Here is a 16,797-nt window from a genome sequence, read left to right as displayed (position 1 = left end):
TACAGTTGTTACGTTGTGAGAGAAGGGTATTAATAGGGGGATGCAATATCTTCGCAGTGCCATACCTATAACGTGTTTAAACGTCCCGCGTCAGGACATTCACTCGGTAGTTCACTCGGTACTACCGGGTGATGACGTCACAACAACTGCTCCGCTCCGCTCCGTCCCCAGCACCTATCCTCTTTGCCCAGCACTACCCTGCAGTGGGCGATTACCTTAAGAATGACGCGAGACTGCGTGGCAATGTGCGCTCACATGCACTTCGCAGTTTCGTCAGAGCTCCGCTGCCCTGACCTGATCAGCCCTGCTCTGCGGGCAGCTACTTCTCAATGTGCGCCCGGCCTTAATTCTTATCAAACGATTTAAACAGACAATAGTACTTATCAAACTATTTAAACAGACAATAGTAAGGACTAACTTTCTACTGACTGACGTTTTCTGTCTTCAGCCCGGAGGCTGGTTGGATCCTCAACCAATGAAGTTTATGCGGTTTTAGGGAAACAGAAAATAAATTATAGTAGCGCGAAAATGAGACTACACTAGCGAGCAAAAAAATCTGGCCCATATAGGAACGACAATTTTAAGAACAAAAGGAGATTTGCTCAATTTTTAAAAATACCGGCCGGGCTGAGTGACTCAGACGGTTGAGGCGCTACTGGCCTTCTGACCCCCAACTTGGCAGGTTCGATCCTGGCTCAGTCCAGTGGTATTTGAAGGTGCTCAAATACGTCAGCCCCGTGTCGGTATATATGTTAGCACGTAAAAACTCCTGCGGGACAAAATTCCGGCACCTCGGCATCTCCGAAAACCGTCAAAGGGACGTAAAAATAATAAAATTATTAAAAATTCAGAAGCAGAACAGAAGATACTGTACACAAATTAAGATCTCCTCCATAAAAAGTGGACATGGCAACAACATTACAGAAATTACTAGAGAAACCTCACCATCAGGAGAATATTTGATATTACTATAAGTACCACCTGGTTTATCTTACTCAGGCACATCGGTGACTGACGAGAGAGAAGAAACACACACACACACACACAAAAGTTCGAAATGTTCAATCAAATCAGAAGCGGTTGATTAAATTTGAATTAAACGCCCCGACGCGCTTGGCCGTTTTTCAACCATGTGGTCGATTACAATCAACTGGAAAGTCAGAAAGGCTGCACACAGCAACTGTGACCAAGCGATTATTAATCTTAGTACTAAAACACCAGATCTCAAAGATGTCTGATTTCATCAAAACAGCAAGACGTCGTTCATATACTTGTCTAGTCCTTGTTTTCCTACCGATATCCGGCTTCATTTCGCCAGCACCAGCACTAGGAACGAAACCATTTTAGACAAGAACTAAGAAAAATATTCCACTGAACAAAGCGAGCGCATGCCACATGACAGCAACTATACATTTTTATCCAAGATAATCTGAACATTAAAATTTAAACACTGACAAGTAGAAACCATTACTGTTATGACCGTAAGGCCAACGTGTGCCATGAACAGTTTACAATGTGTTTACTCAAAATACTTTTCTCTCACTGAATTTGTATATAAAATTCTTCTTCTTTGCTATTTATTTTACGTCGCACCGACACAGATACTATGGCGACGGTGGGATAGGAGTGGGGAGGAATCGGCCGTGGCCTTAATTAAGGTACAACCTGGCGCGAAAATGGGAAACCACGGAAAATCATCTTCAGGGCTGCCGACAGTGGGGTTCGAACCCACTTATCTCCCAGGTGCAAGCTCACAGCTGCGCGCCCCTAACTGCACGGCCAACTCGCCCGGTATTTAAAATTCTAGTAAAAGGTACGAATGAAATGTAGGGCCGAATTCATAGTCAGCACTTATATATAAGTGAACCCTTAAGTAATAAGGGATCACTTATAATAAGTATTCACTTATATGAGTTTACATTTCATAGACATCACATAGGGCACACTCATTGATACAGTATCACTGGAGATGTGGCAATGCTGTATATTATGCCCATGCTTCCTGGGTCGTGTAGTTCTGACTACCGAATAGTGGGATGATCTATTGTGCTTTGTTTATCGAAGGACATCGCGCGCACGCGCGCGAAATTTTTGAGGTTATAAGATCGTCTATATTGGATTTGATTATCAGAATGGATAACAAAACAGCGGTCTTTCATCGACCTCTCAGAAGTGTCTGGACTTGAACTCCATATCAACTAACGTAATTTTTGTTCGGCCAGGGGCTCTTCACCTATACTCAAGCTCTCTGCCGACCCCAATAAAGCATATGGCCGACACCGCATTGGAAGTCAGCCTCCCCAACCTACGCTACGCTCTAACATGGCCAACACCACCACCCTCACCACGACCACTACGACCTCCGTCTTTGCTTATCCTTACCTTCCTATCACCACAGTAACATTTTCCCATCTTTCACCGCTTTCTACAACGATTCGTCCTCTGTCATCTCTTGATCCGCCTACTTTCCTTCGCATCCCTCCCCGCTACGTAAACAGTTCGTCCCTCAACACCGACGCCGCAGCAACGCCACGGGTCCCACAGTCGTCCTCCTCAGCCGATTCCGGACCAAGAACACCATCTCCGCCGTCGCCACCAGATCGCTCCACTGCAGAAGCCGCTCGAGAACCGTCATCACCGCCACCAGATCGCACCGCCATGTACAGTTGTGTCCTTCGCGGCGTGGATCCTGCAATCTCAGACCACGACATACTCACTGAATTAAACCTGGCAGACATACCTGTTCGTCGAGTCTTTCGTATATGGAATGACTTGGGACCAACTTATCTAGTCCGACTCCACCTGCCCACTGCGGACGAAGTACAACGCCTCATCGCCAGCGGAGCACGCCTCTACGGTCAACGCCTGAAAGTGGAACCTTCCCGCCCCCCTCTCCGAACGCCTCACAGCCCACGTCATCGACCCCGGCCACCACCTCCAATCCTCCATATCGTCCTCCACCTCCTCCTCCAAATCAATCCTCCTTCCCACCACCACCGCAAGCCGAACTCCTCCGACTTTTCACCACCTCCCTTTGCACTATATCTGTTACGCTTCACCTTCTCATTCTACATCTTGGAACTCCTATCTAAACTTCGGCCACTCCTTAAAACGCATCTCCCTACCAAAGAGACCCGTATCATTTCTCCTTCATCAACACGCATCTTCGATCACCCATCTTACCCATATCACACTTGACACTGTTCTCTTCACTGCTCCTGGCCCGAGAGAGGGCGTAACCCTCTAGGGAGCCCGCCCCGCCCTTTGGGCGAGGAATTTAAAATAATAAAAAAATTAAAAAAACAGCGAGCTGAGACGGTACCTGCAAGAACTTGTGTCGAAGTACAGTACGTGCACATAATATGGAACAAGTAGACCGACGCAGTTTCTCATCAGACTATGAATGATGTGAGAAAAACTTGTTGTGAACAATGCAAACTACAAAAAAGCCCAGAGTCTAATTTTCTTCTTAATATGTTTATAGTTATCCAGGCACTCGAACCTATACAAATATTCACCCAAATGTAGAATATCTAGCCTTAAAACGCTTTTAATGATTTGTCAACTATATCCGTAGCCGTTACGTTGTAATAGGCCTAATTACTTCCCCAATAAAATGTAATTAGTATGTTTTGATGTGCGATGCCATAATTTCAGAAACTTCTGATATATACCGGCAAACGATAGGTTGCCTAAACTGATATAATTAGCACAAATCAACCTTAAAATAAATGGTAGTAGTGCAACACGTTCATTTTTCTTATAACTCAGTAGGTATAGTTCTTTATTATTCTATAGGCTTACAGTCTTGGTAACTAATCAACTTGTAACACATTTTCAGTTAAGCGAAATACCGGTAATGATGATGGTGATGATGATAATATCAATAATAATAATAATAATAATAATAATAATAATAATAATAATAATAACCTGAAATTAAGAGGTGGCATAAAATCTCAAAACAGTATCTTCATTAATGGTGAGATAGTGAGTCCTCTAGAGGTTATGTTCACTCTCTCAATCAAAGGAACAAGAATATTCATAACTCTCACTACTAAAACAAAACCTTCTTTAAATTGTTGGTCACATTACATTTCAACAGGATTTTCCATCCCTACTGTGTGCACGGAAAGTATTCTGTGAATGAAATGCAACATATTCAGCAAAATCATCCTCCATCTTGCTGCAACATAAGTGAGTCGATTAAGTGTGTGTGGGAGGTCCACTTATAGCAATAAGTGGGACACTTAAGTAGGTAATATGAAATGAAACCTGGCTTATAAGGGGCACTTATGTATAAGTGCTGTCTATGAATTCTGCCTGTAATCTGAAACTGTATATATTGAAATTAAAATTTAAACATGTTTGAGTCAAAATATTTATGTCATCCATACACCGAATATAGAAAAAAAGTAAGACTTATGTTTTGTCCAGCCCCCTTCCTAACAGCAGCAACTGAAGAATTTTAAAACTCTAATTCAATAATTACTCTTAATTTATTTATTCAAAGAGTCTGCACAGCACTTCCCTCCATTGTTAGATCCCGTGGAATATCCATACCTAAACAAGCTCTTTGAACTCCACTTACTGGACAAAAATAAACTAATAAGCGAATAAACAACAAAACAACATAATTAAAATCAAATGGCCCATGGTCGACTCCCTTCCAGAGATCTGATAGCCATAGTAATATGGCAACTGGATGAACAAAATAAAAATCACATAAAATAAGGTGAAATAAAATAAATGGCAATCACCGGCAAAACGGCACATGAAGGTTAAGGACCTTCATTTCTCTCCTGACTGGACTCGCGAACCTTTGCACATTCCACACCTTATACCATCCTCTCTATTGACCTACTAAGGTTTGCTGATTCAGTCCAAACGTTACAACACCTGCTGCGTTTGTGTGCCACATTCCCTTCATGATGCAATTTTCTACATGAACTACTTTCTTGTTACCAGTCATCATTATCTAACTTCAACTCCAAATCAATCTCTTCTCTTTCAAATATATTTAACAATACTTTTAATCTCATTTAAGCTTCAAGCTAGTCTCCACATTAAATTATACCACCACGTCTTACCATACCAAAATTTACCAACGATACTTCACTCCTCCCTTTTAATCACACTTTAATCACTCTTAGTAATGACTCTTAATCTCAAGATTAACATCAGAAGACAAAAGTGTTATGGTAAGTTCTGCTATGTATCTAAATGCTATGGATAATAAAAGTGATTACTAATAAGAAACGTCAGTTGGACTACTCCATCTCTCCGCAGTTTCAGTTCATGACGTTCTTTTGGCAAATATCAATGGAAGTAACCTTTAGGATTAATAAATTTAACAGTGTTAGTCAATGTAACATACTCCTTCTTTCCCTAAATTAAGATAAATCAGCAATCATAGTCAATATCAGAATGTCAGCTGGACTACTCCATCTCTCCGCAGTTTCATTTCATGACATTATTTTGGCAAATATCAACAAAAGTAACCTTTAGGATTACTCATTTTAACAGCATTAACCTATGTAACATTCTCCATGCTTCTAAATTACAATAAATCGGCAAAGTCAATATTTTTTCCATAGAGGAGTAGGTATTTCTACCGCGAAAACTTAGGTCGCCAGCACCACGTGTCAAGCTATGAAACTACCCAGATTACAGTCTGTGGACCCGATTTTCAAGGCCGGTAAGGAGCTAGCTAGAGCGACGCATCAAGTTGGCCGTGGAGTGTTAGATCACGTTCGTCTTGGTGTGTGCGGAAGTTTTACAGCAACGTGCTTGGCGGGAGACAAAATTGCAGCGCTGGCGACTGGGCGAGTGACAATCCCCGTCATAGATAAAACAAAATCCTTGTACTGTATCGGTACAAGGTAAATCTTCAGTAAGCTTATGTGATAGGCCTATTCATTAAATTTGACAATATACTCAAAGGTATTGTATTTGTAATACAAATAATAGAATAAGCCATTAACAACTCAGTGGTACATGCCCAAGAGAGATTCAGTAATATAAACAAAAAATTAAGGTAAATTTGCCTAAGCTGTTTACGCTTTATTCACTCTTGGTTGGTAGCGACAAAAAATCCTCTAAATGCCTGCACAATCTCTATTAATTCAAAGTCAGTTATGATAGTCTATTATGAACAGGCCTATGGTACCTCTGCCCTCCCAATTGCTATTAAAGGCTTCCCGTTACTATTACCCCCACCCTTCATTTATGCAGCATTTCACATCTGTCATTTTATTTTCAATTCTAATCCTGACATTATTCCTCAGAATTATGCCATTCTCACTATCCTTTACTCAATGCCACATAAAATTTGTGTAATCCAGCCTTATTTGTCCCTTTACATTGTAAATACATTGAAAACATTCCTACAAAGTAAAATATCTACCCACAACACTTGTTTGTTTATATTTTTAACACAAATCATGTAATATCGTAGGATTTTCTCAATTAACAGTTCCATCCATCTATTCTGTTCCTTTTCATTTCTATTTGGGTTGAATGACCATTTAACACACTCTAAATTTGAAAATTTGACGGTAATAATCATTTTGGCATAAAACTAACCATAGTGCTAATTAATATCTGAAAAATCAGCTGGGTAAAGTTAGCTGACATTCATGCAGAATGACCCTGTATATGAACTGTATGAATGTACCAATAGGCTTAGTTCTATTTAAAAAGATATTCTGACTACATAAACAGAATTTCACACTCACGCCTGTTGTCAGATTCTCAATTCATTTATTTGAATGCTGCTTATAGACTTAGTAACTGATAGTGTCCCTGTTATTACTGTTCATTTCCCTAAATACCTATTTTAACCGGGCGAGTTGGCCGTGCGCGTAGAGGCGCGCGGCTGTGAGCTTGCATCCGGGAGATAGTAGGTTCGAATCCCACTATCGGCAGCCCTGAAGATGGTTTTCCGTGGTTTCCCATTTTCACACCAGGCAAATGCTGGGGCTGTACCTTAATTAAGGCCACGGCCGCTTCCTTCCAACTCCTAGGCCTTTCCTATCCCATCGTCGCCATAAGACCTATCTGTGTCGGTGCGACGTAAAGCCCCTAGCAAGAAAAGAAATACCTATTTTACGAATAGGCCTACATATTAACAGTATATGAATGTGTGAAAATACTGTATAAAGTGTTACTTTGCACTACTTATAATAGTAGCTAATATATTATGTAGTATGAAATCTTGGTCATTATGTAAAATGTGCATGGTAGGCCTATTAGCATAACCTTTTATTGCCACAAATGAGGAAAATGACTGAGTCTGGTTTAGAACCACTCATTTTGCAAAGGTGTACAGCAATAGAAGATGCTGAGTAATATTTTGATAATAATGATCATCGTACCAAGTTTAATTGTAACCGATGCCTTTGGTGCACCGTGTTCCACTTAAAACTGCAGCAATGAATTACTATTTTTAATTCATTATCATCTAAAGGCAATGCCTTGTTGCTGTAGCCACATCTGACGATCTTCTGCTAGCCACTTCATGTTGCTATATGAACAGGGACATCATTTTATCTATTCGGGGGAGTCTCACTCGACTGGTCACCTGCGCTGTGAGCCTGTCTCCTGCCAAGCAATTTGCCGTTATGCGCTTCTCGGCACCACAAGCTCCCCTCCTATGCAGTCTGCTGAGAGCTTTATGAGCATAAGATTCAGTTTAGTCAAGTGTTCACGTGTTTAGTGCTCAGTGTCTTGTTTCAATGCCATTTTCATTATGTGAGCAGGTGTGTGTGTATATATATATATCATAGAGTATAGGAAATATCGTGCTAAAACATGCGCCAACAATCCTTCTCAATCTATTTGTTGTTTGTCCAAGGTGAAAGGCAAGAACAAAAAGAATGATTATACTCCGCACGACTTTACTTCTAAATTGAAGTTTCGCAAAACAAATGAGCATCGCCTTCCCTCTGTTGCCAGCGCGCTACGCCTGCAAGAACAGCTGATGCAATATGACCGCGGTAAACAGCCCTTTTAAATTGTAATACAGTACTCAGAAAAACGAATGAATATGGACTGAAAACAAATTCACAAGAACTACACTTTCTAACAATATCTGGCACTAAAAGAGAATATATTTTTAACAATAAAAGAGAACGAGGAAATAACACATCACTAACGGCTAATGGCTGGCACAGAAAGGAGGTTATGGCCTACAAAGGGAACACACTACTGATCTCAGAGTCACTAGAACCCTCCAACAATCACACTAAATATTGAAGGAAAATGCAAAAGATCGCGAACTGTATCGAACACCATACACGCTGAGCGAGATAGGTTAACCACGTGGCGAATGTAAATATTAGAGTTGGCAACTAAGTTTCGAGATTGTGCTCTGCCGATATAAATCGATATGAATGGCAGCTTGGGATTGGTGGATGTCTATGCTTCACCGCATAACCACCAGACAGAGCCAAAATCTGCTAAAACGTCAATTTAGAAGTAGAGTTGTACGGAGTATAAGGTCTGCTATTGAGGACAATGCACATTTAATAACTTCTTATGAACAACATTAACACAGAAATCTAGGAACGTGGAGGAGGGGAACATCTGAAAAGAATGAGGTGAGCGAGTGTGTGTGTGTGTGTGTGTGTGTGTGTGTGGAGGGGGAAAGGAAGGAAGGAAAATTAAAGAAGCTTTCTTCACCTTATCCCAGCTATTTCTGGGGTCACCGAAGCCACCTGAATCATTTTCAATATTGGTCGAAGGGTTATGTTCGGATGCCCTTTCTCACACCATGAGACTGTTTAGGTGAAAACTTTCAACATGGGACTGACCAGGAATCGAACCTCAGCCATCCAGGCAGAAAGCCAGCAGCTAAGCTACTATGTCAGGCCTGTAAAAACGCTGACCACTACAAAAGAGTTGCGGTAAGCATGGCAGTTGTGCAAACACATGTCCTGGGTCAGTGTACTGTAGCACAGACTTGTCTACAGTTTTAAAGATGCTTATAAATAAAAATTCATAAATTCAGTTCATACTGTATGTAATATTTAAAAAAATATGTTTCCTCACATTTAAACAGACCTCACATTACGGAGAAACAGTGATGATAAACAACATTATTGCAAAAATAATTTTTTCCTCAAAATAATAATGAATGCAGATAAACAATAGATCATTTTCATATTCTAGTGGGGAGAAAAAACTAGAGTAATAAGATGTTTAATAACTCATACTGATCATACATCAATAACAATGTAAATTCACACAAAAATATTAGAAATTTCATGATGTTTCTCTTAAAAAGAAATTAGTAATAAATAAATGGCACTTGGTAATTACAAATATGAATAAGAAAGATTTTACTTTTATATACAGCCAGGTAGAAGAAAAAGCAGGAAAATACAGATCAATAAATAGTCCTTATAAAATGAATAAAGGGAGCAAACATAAAACTCTTTTCCCTTGCATGTACTGTGATTCTCTCTCTTTTTCAAAAAAAAATTTGATTCCACAATTCGAGTACAGAATTTGATACATCAACTTCAATGCAACCATCACAACATGCAATCTTATCCCACCTTTCGTTGTGTTGTAGGCTACGGTTTGTAAGACAGCTGTCTATCAGCTCAGCCACAGTAGAACAGTTGGCCAATGCTCAGTTTGATGTGTCTGCACAATGCTAATCATGCCTCCCATGAAAGGACAAAAGCAATCACAAATCAAAGTGGAGTGTGGTGGTCGTTTTAAGAGGAAGTACAACTGGGCAATCATCCTTTCCTAACACTAATCAAGAGAGAAAATGGAAGAAGTCTGACCCTTTAAAGAATGAAGGCATCAGCAAACAGAAAATGAAAGACTCCCTAGGCCTAATACCATTGGGGTCAGAAGAGAACAAGAGTTGACCAAGGGAGATCGGACAGGAAAGATTAGTGAGGAGACTGGCACAAGTGGAAACAATGCCAGACTCTGCTGTGGCCCCGTATTTGCTACCAATGCTCCCAAGTCAAGAGCTGCTGGGGCCCCATTTAGTCACCTTTGACAGACAGGGGAATATGGGACATTCGATTCATTTTACTGAATCGATTCTTTTGATTCCGTTCACGTTACTGAATCGATACAGTGATCCGATTCACGGCACATTAGTCACCGCTCCTACTGCATCTGTGTAGTATGTACTGGTAAGACAGCAGCAACAGCATTCAGTGCTCGCAGTTGCCATCTGGTCTTCATACTATGAACTCCTTTATTAAAAAAAAAATGCTAGTCACTCTAATACATCGGAGGTTTCTGGCGATGCAGGATGGGAAAGGTCCAGGATTAGGAAGGTAGCAGCTGGGTACAGTCCCAGCATTTCCTGGTGTGAAAATGGGGAAACTATGGAAAACGGCTGCCGACGGTGGGACTCGAACCCACCATCCCCCGAATGCAAGAGCATAGCTATGTGATACTAACCGCACGTCCAACTCGCTCAGTCATTTTTGAAAATATGTATTTTTCTATCAGCTGAGGATTTTTTTAAATCATCATATTTTGTATAGGTTACCCTAGATGTATAGTAGCCCGCTGGTTTCCTCATTCAACATACTGTTGGTTAAGTTATTGTGTCAGTCGGCTCACTTACGGTCCACATATGATTGAAGTCTTGTGCAACAATGTGACATATGAACTGAGAGAATACTGAGCCGTTCTTTGCAATATAAAACAGGTACTTTTGAGTGGTCATGAGCATGACTCATAGTCACAGGGCAGGCTAGAGTCGAGTTTAATTGTCAAATGTCAACTAAATTATAATACTAAGATTCATTAAACTAATAAATAGTATAACCTAATAGCCTACCTACTTACTAAGCTACTTCACAATTAAGTTTTGACTACCTTTTTAACACTGCAAATAAATCCATCTATTATTTAAACCTCCCTGTAAGAAAAGGACAGTGAATGCAAGTGGGTATTATTTTCAAATGAGCTGAGCTCGAGAGTCCATTATAGCATACGATTCTTTCAGTGTCCCATGGCTCACTGTATGTCTCGTTGCAGCGGAAGTTCGGCTCTCCACCAGTGTCCAGTGTGCCGATAAGGAGCCGTGTGTATCTTGTCTCACCGAGCCATGCTCGTTCATGATTCTTTCGATGTGCCATGGCTCACTGTATGTCTTGCTGCAGCGGAAGCTCGGCTCTCCACCAGTGTCTAGTGTTACATAAAATCAGCTTCATGGTCCGTATCACACTTCAACAGATTCACCTGATTCAAGAACTGGAAAAAATCCAAAGAAAAGCAGCTCGATTTGTTCTGGGTGATTTCCGACAAAAGAGTAGCGTTACAAAAATGTTGCAATGTTTGGGTTGGGAAGAACTGAGAGAAAGAAGAAGAGCTGCTCGACTAAGTGGTATGTAAACCGTATATAGGATAATATCTTTTGTTTATTTCCACCTATTCAATACGTTACAAGAAGTTGGCATTTACTTTAAAACATGCCTCACAGTGAGAGGCGAAACATGTCTCATCTGAATAATGTTTTAAAGTAAATGCCAACTTCTTGTAATGTATTGAATAGGTGGAAATAAACAAAAGATATTATCCTATATACGGTTTATGAAACTTTCAATACGGACGAAAAATGATTTTCATCACTTGTAATAAGTGGTATGTTCCGAGCTGTCAGCGGAGAGATGGCGTGGAATGACATTAGTAGACGAATAAGTTTGAATGGCGTTTATAAAAGTAGGAAAGATCAGAATATGAAGATAAAGTTGGAATTCAAGAGGACAAACTGGGGCAAATATTCATTTATAGGAAGGGGAGTTAGGGATTGGAATAACTTACCAAGGGAGATCTTCAATAAATTTCCAATTTCTTTGAAATCATTTAGGAAAAGGCTAGGAAAGCAACAGATAGGGAATCTGCCACCTGGGCGACTGCCCTAAATGCAGATCAGTATTGATTGATTGACTGAATTAAGTATCATTGTATCAACTAGGTGGAAAATAAATAAATACTTAATTGTGAATCAAGTGTCTAGTGTGCCAATAACGAGCCGTGTGTATCTTGTGTCTCAATGAGCCGTGCTCGTTCACGATACTTTCGATGTGCCATGATTCAATGTCTCGCTGCAGCGGAAGCTCTGCTCCCTGTCAACGGTCAGTGAGTGCGCCACTCAGCACTGTCCGCTGGGAGTAAGTTGAATCGTGTGCCGTGAGCTCGCCGTTCCTGTGAATCGATTCACTCGGACACTTGAATGAATCGATACACTGCTTCGAATCATTCATTCAGTGGGCAACACTACAAGGGATACCGTGGGTGTATTCTACTGCCCCCACTCACAGGGGGTTGTAGGTCTACATTATATTACATTCATAACTGAAGAAGGTCAAAGAGACCTAAACATGTATTATTACATGTAATTATAGCTTCTTAAGTATAAAAGGTGGAATGTCAAATATTTTTGTGTGAATTTACATTGTTATTGAAACATTAAACAACCTTATCACTCCATTTTTTCTCGTCACTCCACGAGCTTGTTATTGCTTCGCAAATTAACCAGGCCGAATGGTCTGAAGTCTTTTAAGTGAAAAGTGTAGGATAAGAACAATGCAGTGATAGTGCACTCTAGGGAAGATCTATGTACTTTCCTTTGTATAAATGCATGCCTTTAGCTTATGTATAAAAAATTAAGTTCCAAGTTCCAAGAAGGAACCATCATTTAATTTCATCGATTGCAAAATATTAATGCTCTTCATGTTTATGCATGTGCTTCAATTAGAGGCTTGCACTGGAGTCTCAACAGGGCACTAGTTGCCAGTGTCTTGGAGAAATGTGGGAACCCAACCGGTAAGCCGAATGACACACTGAGACACAACGATGGTAACTTCACAACTGAAAAAACCTAAAGGGTTTGAACTCTTCTGGATTATGTAGTTACTAATTTTTAAAAAAGGACAAAAAATGAACAGGAGTACACAAAAAGAGTAAATTTTCAACTTGCCAATGAGAGGCAATTCAAATTAAGTTATGTTCGGTAACAAATTTATACACAAATTAAAACCCACAAGTACAGGATTTTCAATCTCTTGAGATATGATACTATAATTATGATGGTAAAAATGACTTTGCAGCAATGAAAATACTAAAAATTGCTGAAGAAACCACAACAGAAAATATTGGTAAGGTTTGCTACTAGTGAAAGAACCTACAAGTACCTTTTTCGGACGAATAGAAAAATCAAACACTGTTGGTACAGCGTTGTCTTTCAATATTCTTTTTCCTATAGACTTCCAAAAACATCCTTGTGCGAAGTGGGCAGAACATAACCTATGAGCATATGTTGGGAAAAAATCGTCTCTTTTAAGAGCAAGAAGCCATTTTGTTAGCACACCAGGCCTCTGTAAAGGAAACCTGAAAAGAAATAAGGCTTAGAATAATAACAATTTAGTCAAACCTAAAGGGAACTGATCCCCTAAATTTACCCAACATATCTTCTAAGACTTCCTAGCATTATGAATGTAGATACTTTCACCAATTTATCCCAAGACTGAACCTTCTCTGAAATACAATCTAAACAAACATAGTAAATGTTTATAATAATCAGGCAAGGAGGCCGTATGGCAGTGTAGCAATTATCATCCCTTTAGTCATCAAATGAAAAACGTCTATTTGTTAAATAGAGGGTAGGATAGTTACTTTTGGTCTTTTAAGCTTACCACTGGTTATAGGCTAATTTTTTAAAAAACCTATATGTGGCATCATTCACATAAAAGTGCACAAGTCCAACTTAACTTATTTTTAGATTAATATGATAAATAACATTTCTCCTGCTCAACCACTTTCAGGGAGGCTTACATGTCCCAATGAAGCAGGTAGTAGAGCTGTAGGTGCTGCCATATCAGATGGGTATCTGACCAGACTAAGGGCAGCAGTCTGGATGACTGACTGATATGGCCCTGTAATAATATTAACATGGCTCAGCTGAAAGCAAGGGGAAACTACAGCCGTAACCTACTCCTGAGGACATGCAGCTCTTTCTGTATGAAAGATATACTGATGATGGCTTCCTCCGGGGGTAAAATATTCCGAAGGTAAAATAGCTCCCCATTTGGATATTTGGTGGGGACTACAAGAGAAGATGGATACTGACATCCTGCAAGATGGAGTGTGAAATGTTAGAACTTTGAATTGTTGTGGTAGGTTAGAGAAGCAAAATGGACAGACTAAAGTTAGATGTGGTTGGTATAAGTGAAGAACGTTGGCAGAAAGAGCAGGATTTTTGGTGAGATGACAATGGAATTATCAACACAAAATTAAACAGGGGAAATGCAGGAGTTGGTATAAAATAATAATAATGAATAAGAAAATAGGGTAGTGCAGCAGATAAGCTACCACAACCAGCATTGTGAAAGGATTATTGCTGTTAAGATAAACATCAAGCCAATGCCCACCACAATACTGCAGGACTATGTGCCTACTGATTCAGTGGATGATGAAGAAATGAAAAGAATATATGAAGAGATAGAAGATTTAATACAATATATAAAAGGTGACGAGAATCGAATTGTGATGGGAAACTGGAATGCAGTGGTAGGTCAAGGAAGAGAGGGTAATGGAGTAAAATTCAGATTGGGACAAAGGAATGAAAGAGGAAGTCAGTTGGTTGAATTCTACACTGATCACAATTTACCGGTAGTCCCTTCTAACATTTCGTTCAAAAACCACAAATGATGGCTGTATAAGTGGACATGACCTATAGGCACTGGAAGGTATTAAATAGACTTCAATGTGATTAGGCAGAGATTCAGAAACCAGGTGATGGATTGCAAGACTTTGCCAGGAGCAGACATGGACTCTAACCACAATTTGTTGGTCGTGAAATGCCATCTGAAGTTGAAGACATGTAAGGAAGAAATGCAAGAAAATAGGATCTAGACAAGTAGAACAAAAGAGTGTAAGGGATTGATTCAAGGAACATGTTGCACAAGGATTAAATGTGAAGAAAACACAACAGAGGAAGAATGGACAGTCATGAACAATGAGTTCAGTAGGGCTGCTGAACAAAGGTTAGGAAGAAAGAAAAGATCAACTACAAATCAGTGGATAACTCAGGAGATACTAGACTAAACTGACGAACGAATGCACAAGAATGCAAAAAATGCAGAGGGCAGAAAAGAACACAGGTGATAAAGTAGATAGAAAGTGCAGGGCAGCTAAGAAAGAATGGCTGAAAGAAAAGTGCAAGTATGTTGAAGGTTGTATGGTGCTAGGATGAAGAGTTCAGATGTACAACCACTTCTAGGGAAAGAATACAAGGAAGAAAGATGGCAGGAACATATCCAAAAATTGTACCAAGGTAAAGAAATACATAATATGGTTCCGAAACAAGAAGGGGCTCTTGATGCTGATGAAATTTTTATTTATTTATTGTCTTGTTTTATATGGCGAGACTCAGGCTATGAAGCCTGTTATTCTGTCCAACCATACATACACCTACATTAGTTAAATATACACTAAATAAATTATCTACAATTTAATATCTTAAGGTATCAATTAAATGTTTTAATTAACCTAATAACTTAGCTATGATCTAATCCTACTATGTTATGAATAATTATTATTAGTTATTAAACAGGTATGACAGAGTTTGTTAAAGCGGAGGAGGTTTGACACGCTCCTAATTTCAGCAGGTAGGGAATTCCAAATTCGGCTGGCAGCGACTACAAATGATATACTGTAGCCAGTTGAGCGGTGAATGGGAATGCTTAGTACTGAGATGGATGATTATCTGGTAGGAATACTAGAAGGTGATACTAGGTAATGGAATTGTATAGCAAGGTATTCAGGAATGTTAAGGTTCAGTATACGATGTAACAGGGTAACAGTGTGTAAATTTCGTCGCTCTATTAAGTCTATCAAATGTGGGAGAACTATGGTTAAACCTTGGTATATCTGAAATAAATCAAACACATACGTTATGTGCCTTTTGGAGCTTGATGGAAAGTGAGGCTTCAGGTTAATGTATACTATGTCACAGTAGTCTAATATTGGCATTACCATACTTTGGATAAGCAGTTTTCTTACATTTTGCGGGAGTGAATCTCTGAGTTTCTTAAGGGAATGTAAGAAATAAAACACTCGCTGACATATACCTATTACATGATCGTTCCAGCTAAGGATTTTATCCATTACCATCCCTAAGTTTTTAACTATGTCTTTGAATTGTAACTGAGTGCCTCTTAATGTTACTGAGTGGGTATGAACATTTGTAAGGCGTGTGTGGGTTTTTTGGGTAGCTAAAAGAATACAATGCGATTCTTGGGCATTGATTTTTAGTGCATGGTCATCGGTCCACTTACATATTCTTTATAGGTCATCATTCATATTATTTATTGCAGATGGTAAGTCACGAAGGCGTGCATGTGTATATATATATATGTAAGTCCTCTGCGTACACATGATATTGACAATGTTTCATTACTTGTGTTAGTCCTGAAATGAAGATTGAAAATAGGATTGGTGATAGCACTGACCCCTGTTGTATTCCAGTCTCTACAGATCGCCGTGAAGAGGAATTTTCACCTGTTGATACACATTGCTGACGTTCAGAGAGATAGGAATGCATCCAGGGTACTGTGCTTTGTGAGAAATTAAGAGCTCGTAATTTTGCCCTTACTATGTCCATGTCAATGCAGTCGAAGGCCTCACTAAGGTCTAGAAGAGTTAAAACAGTAACTTCTCCCTTATCCATAGATACTCCTATGTCGTTTGTAACTTTAAGTAGTGCAAATTTTGGATAGAAATGGTAAAATGCAAATGGATTGAAAGTCTGTG

At 39.6% G+C, this 16,797-nt stretch overlaps 1 protein-coding gene across 13 annotated transcripts in view; it reads right to left on the bottom strand.

Moving 5' to 3' along the window:
• The window catches only part of LOC136883477 (peroxynitrite isomerase THAP4), a 162,256-nt gene that overhangs the window by 97,464 nt on the left and 47,995 nt on the right, over positions 1 to 16,797 (bottom strand). For 2 of the 13 annotated variants that reach the window (XM_068229731.1, XM_068229729.1), the window contains exon 2: positions 13,179 to 13,374. The exons of 8 other annotated variants lie outside the window; for them this stretch is intronic. In XM_068229731.1, coding sequence (XP_068085832.1) covers positions 13,179 to 13,374 — 196 coding nt within the window. Of the gene's footprint in view, positions 1 to 2,740; positions 2,876 to 4,760; positions 4,809 to 13,178; positions 13,375 to 16,797 lie in introns of those variants that run through there. 3 more of the 13 variants (XM_068229724.1, XM_068229730.1, XM_068229726.1) reach the window with 2 other exon arrangements.

Source organism: Anabrus simplex, chromosome 11, assembly GCF_040414725.1.
Source record: "Anabrus simplex isolate iqAnaSimp1 chromosome 11, ASM4041472v1, whole genome shotgun sequence".
Lineage (NCBI taxonomy): Eukaryota > Metazoa > Arthropoda > Insecta > Orthoptera > Tettigoniidae > Anabrus > Anabrus simplex.
This window is presented reverse-complemented; position numbering and strand designations above follow the sequence as displayed.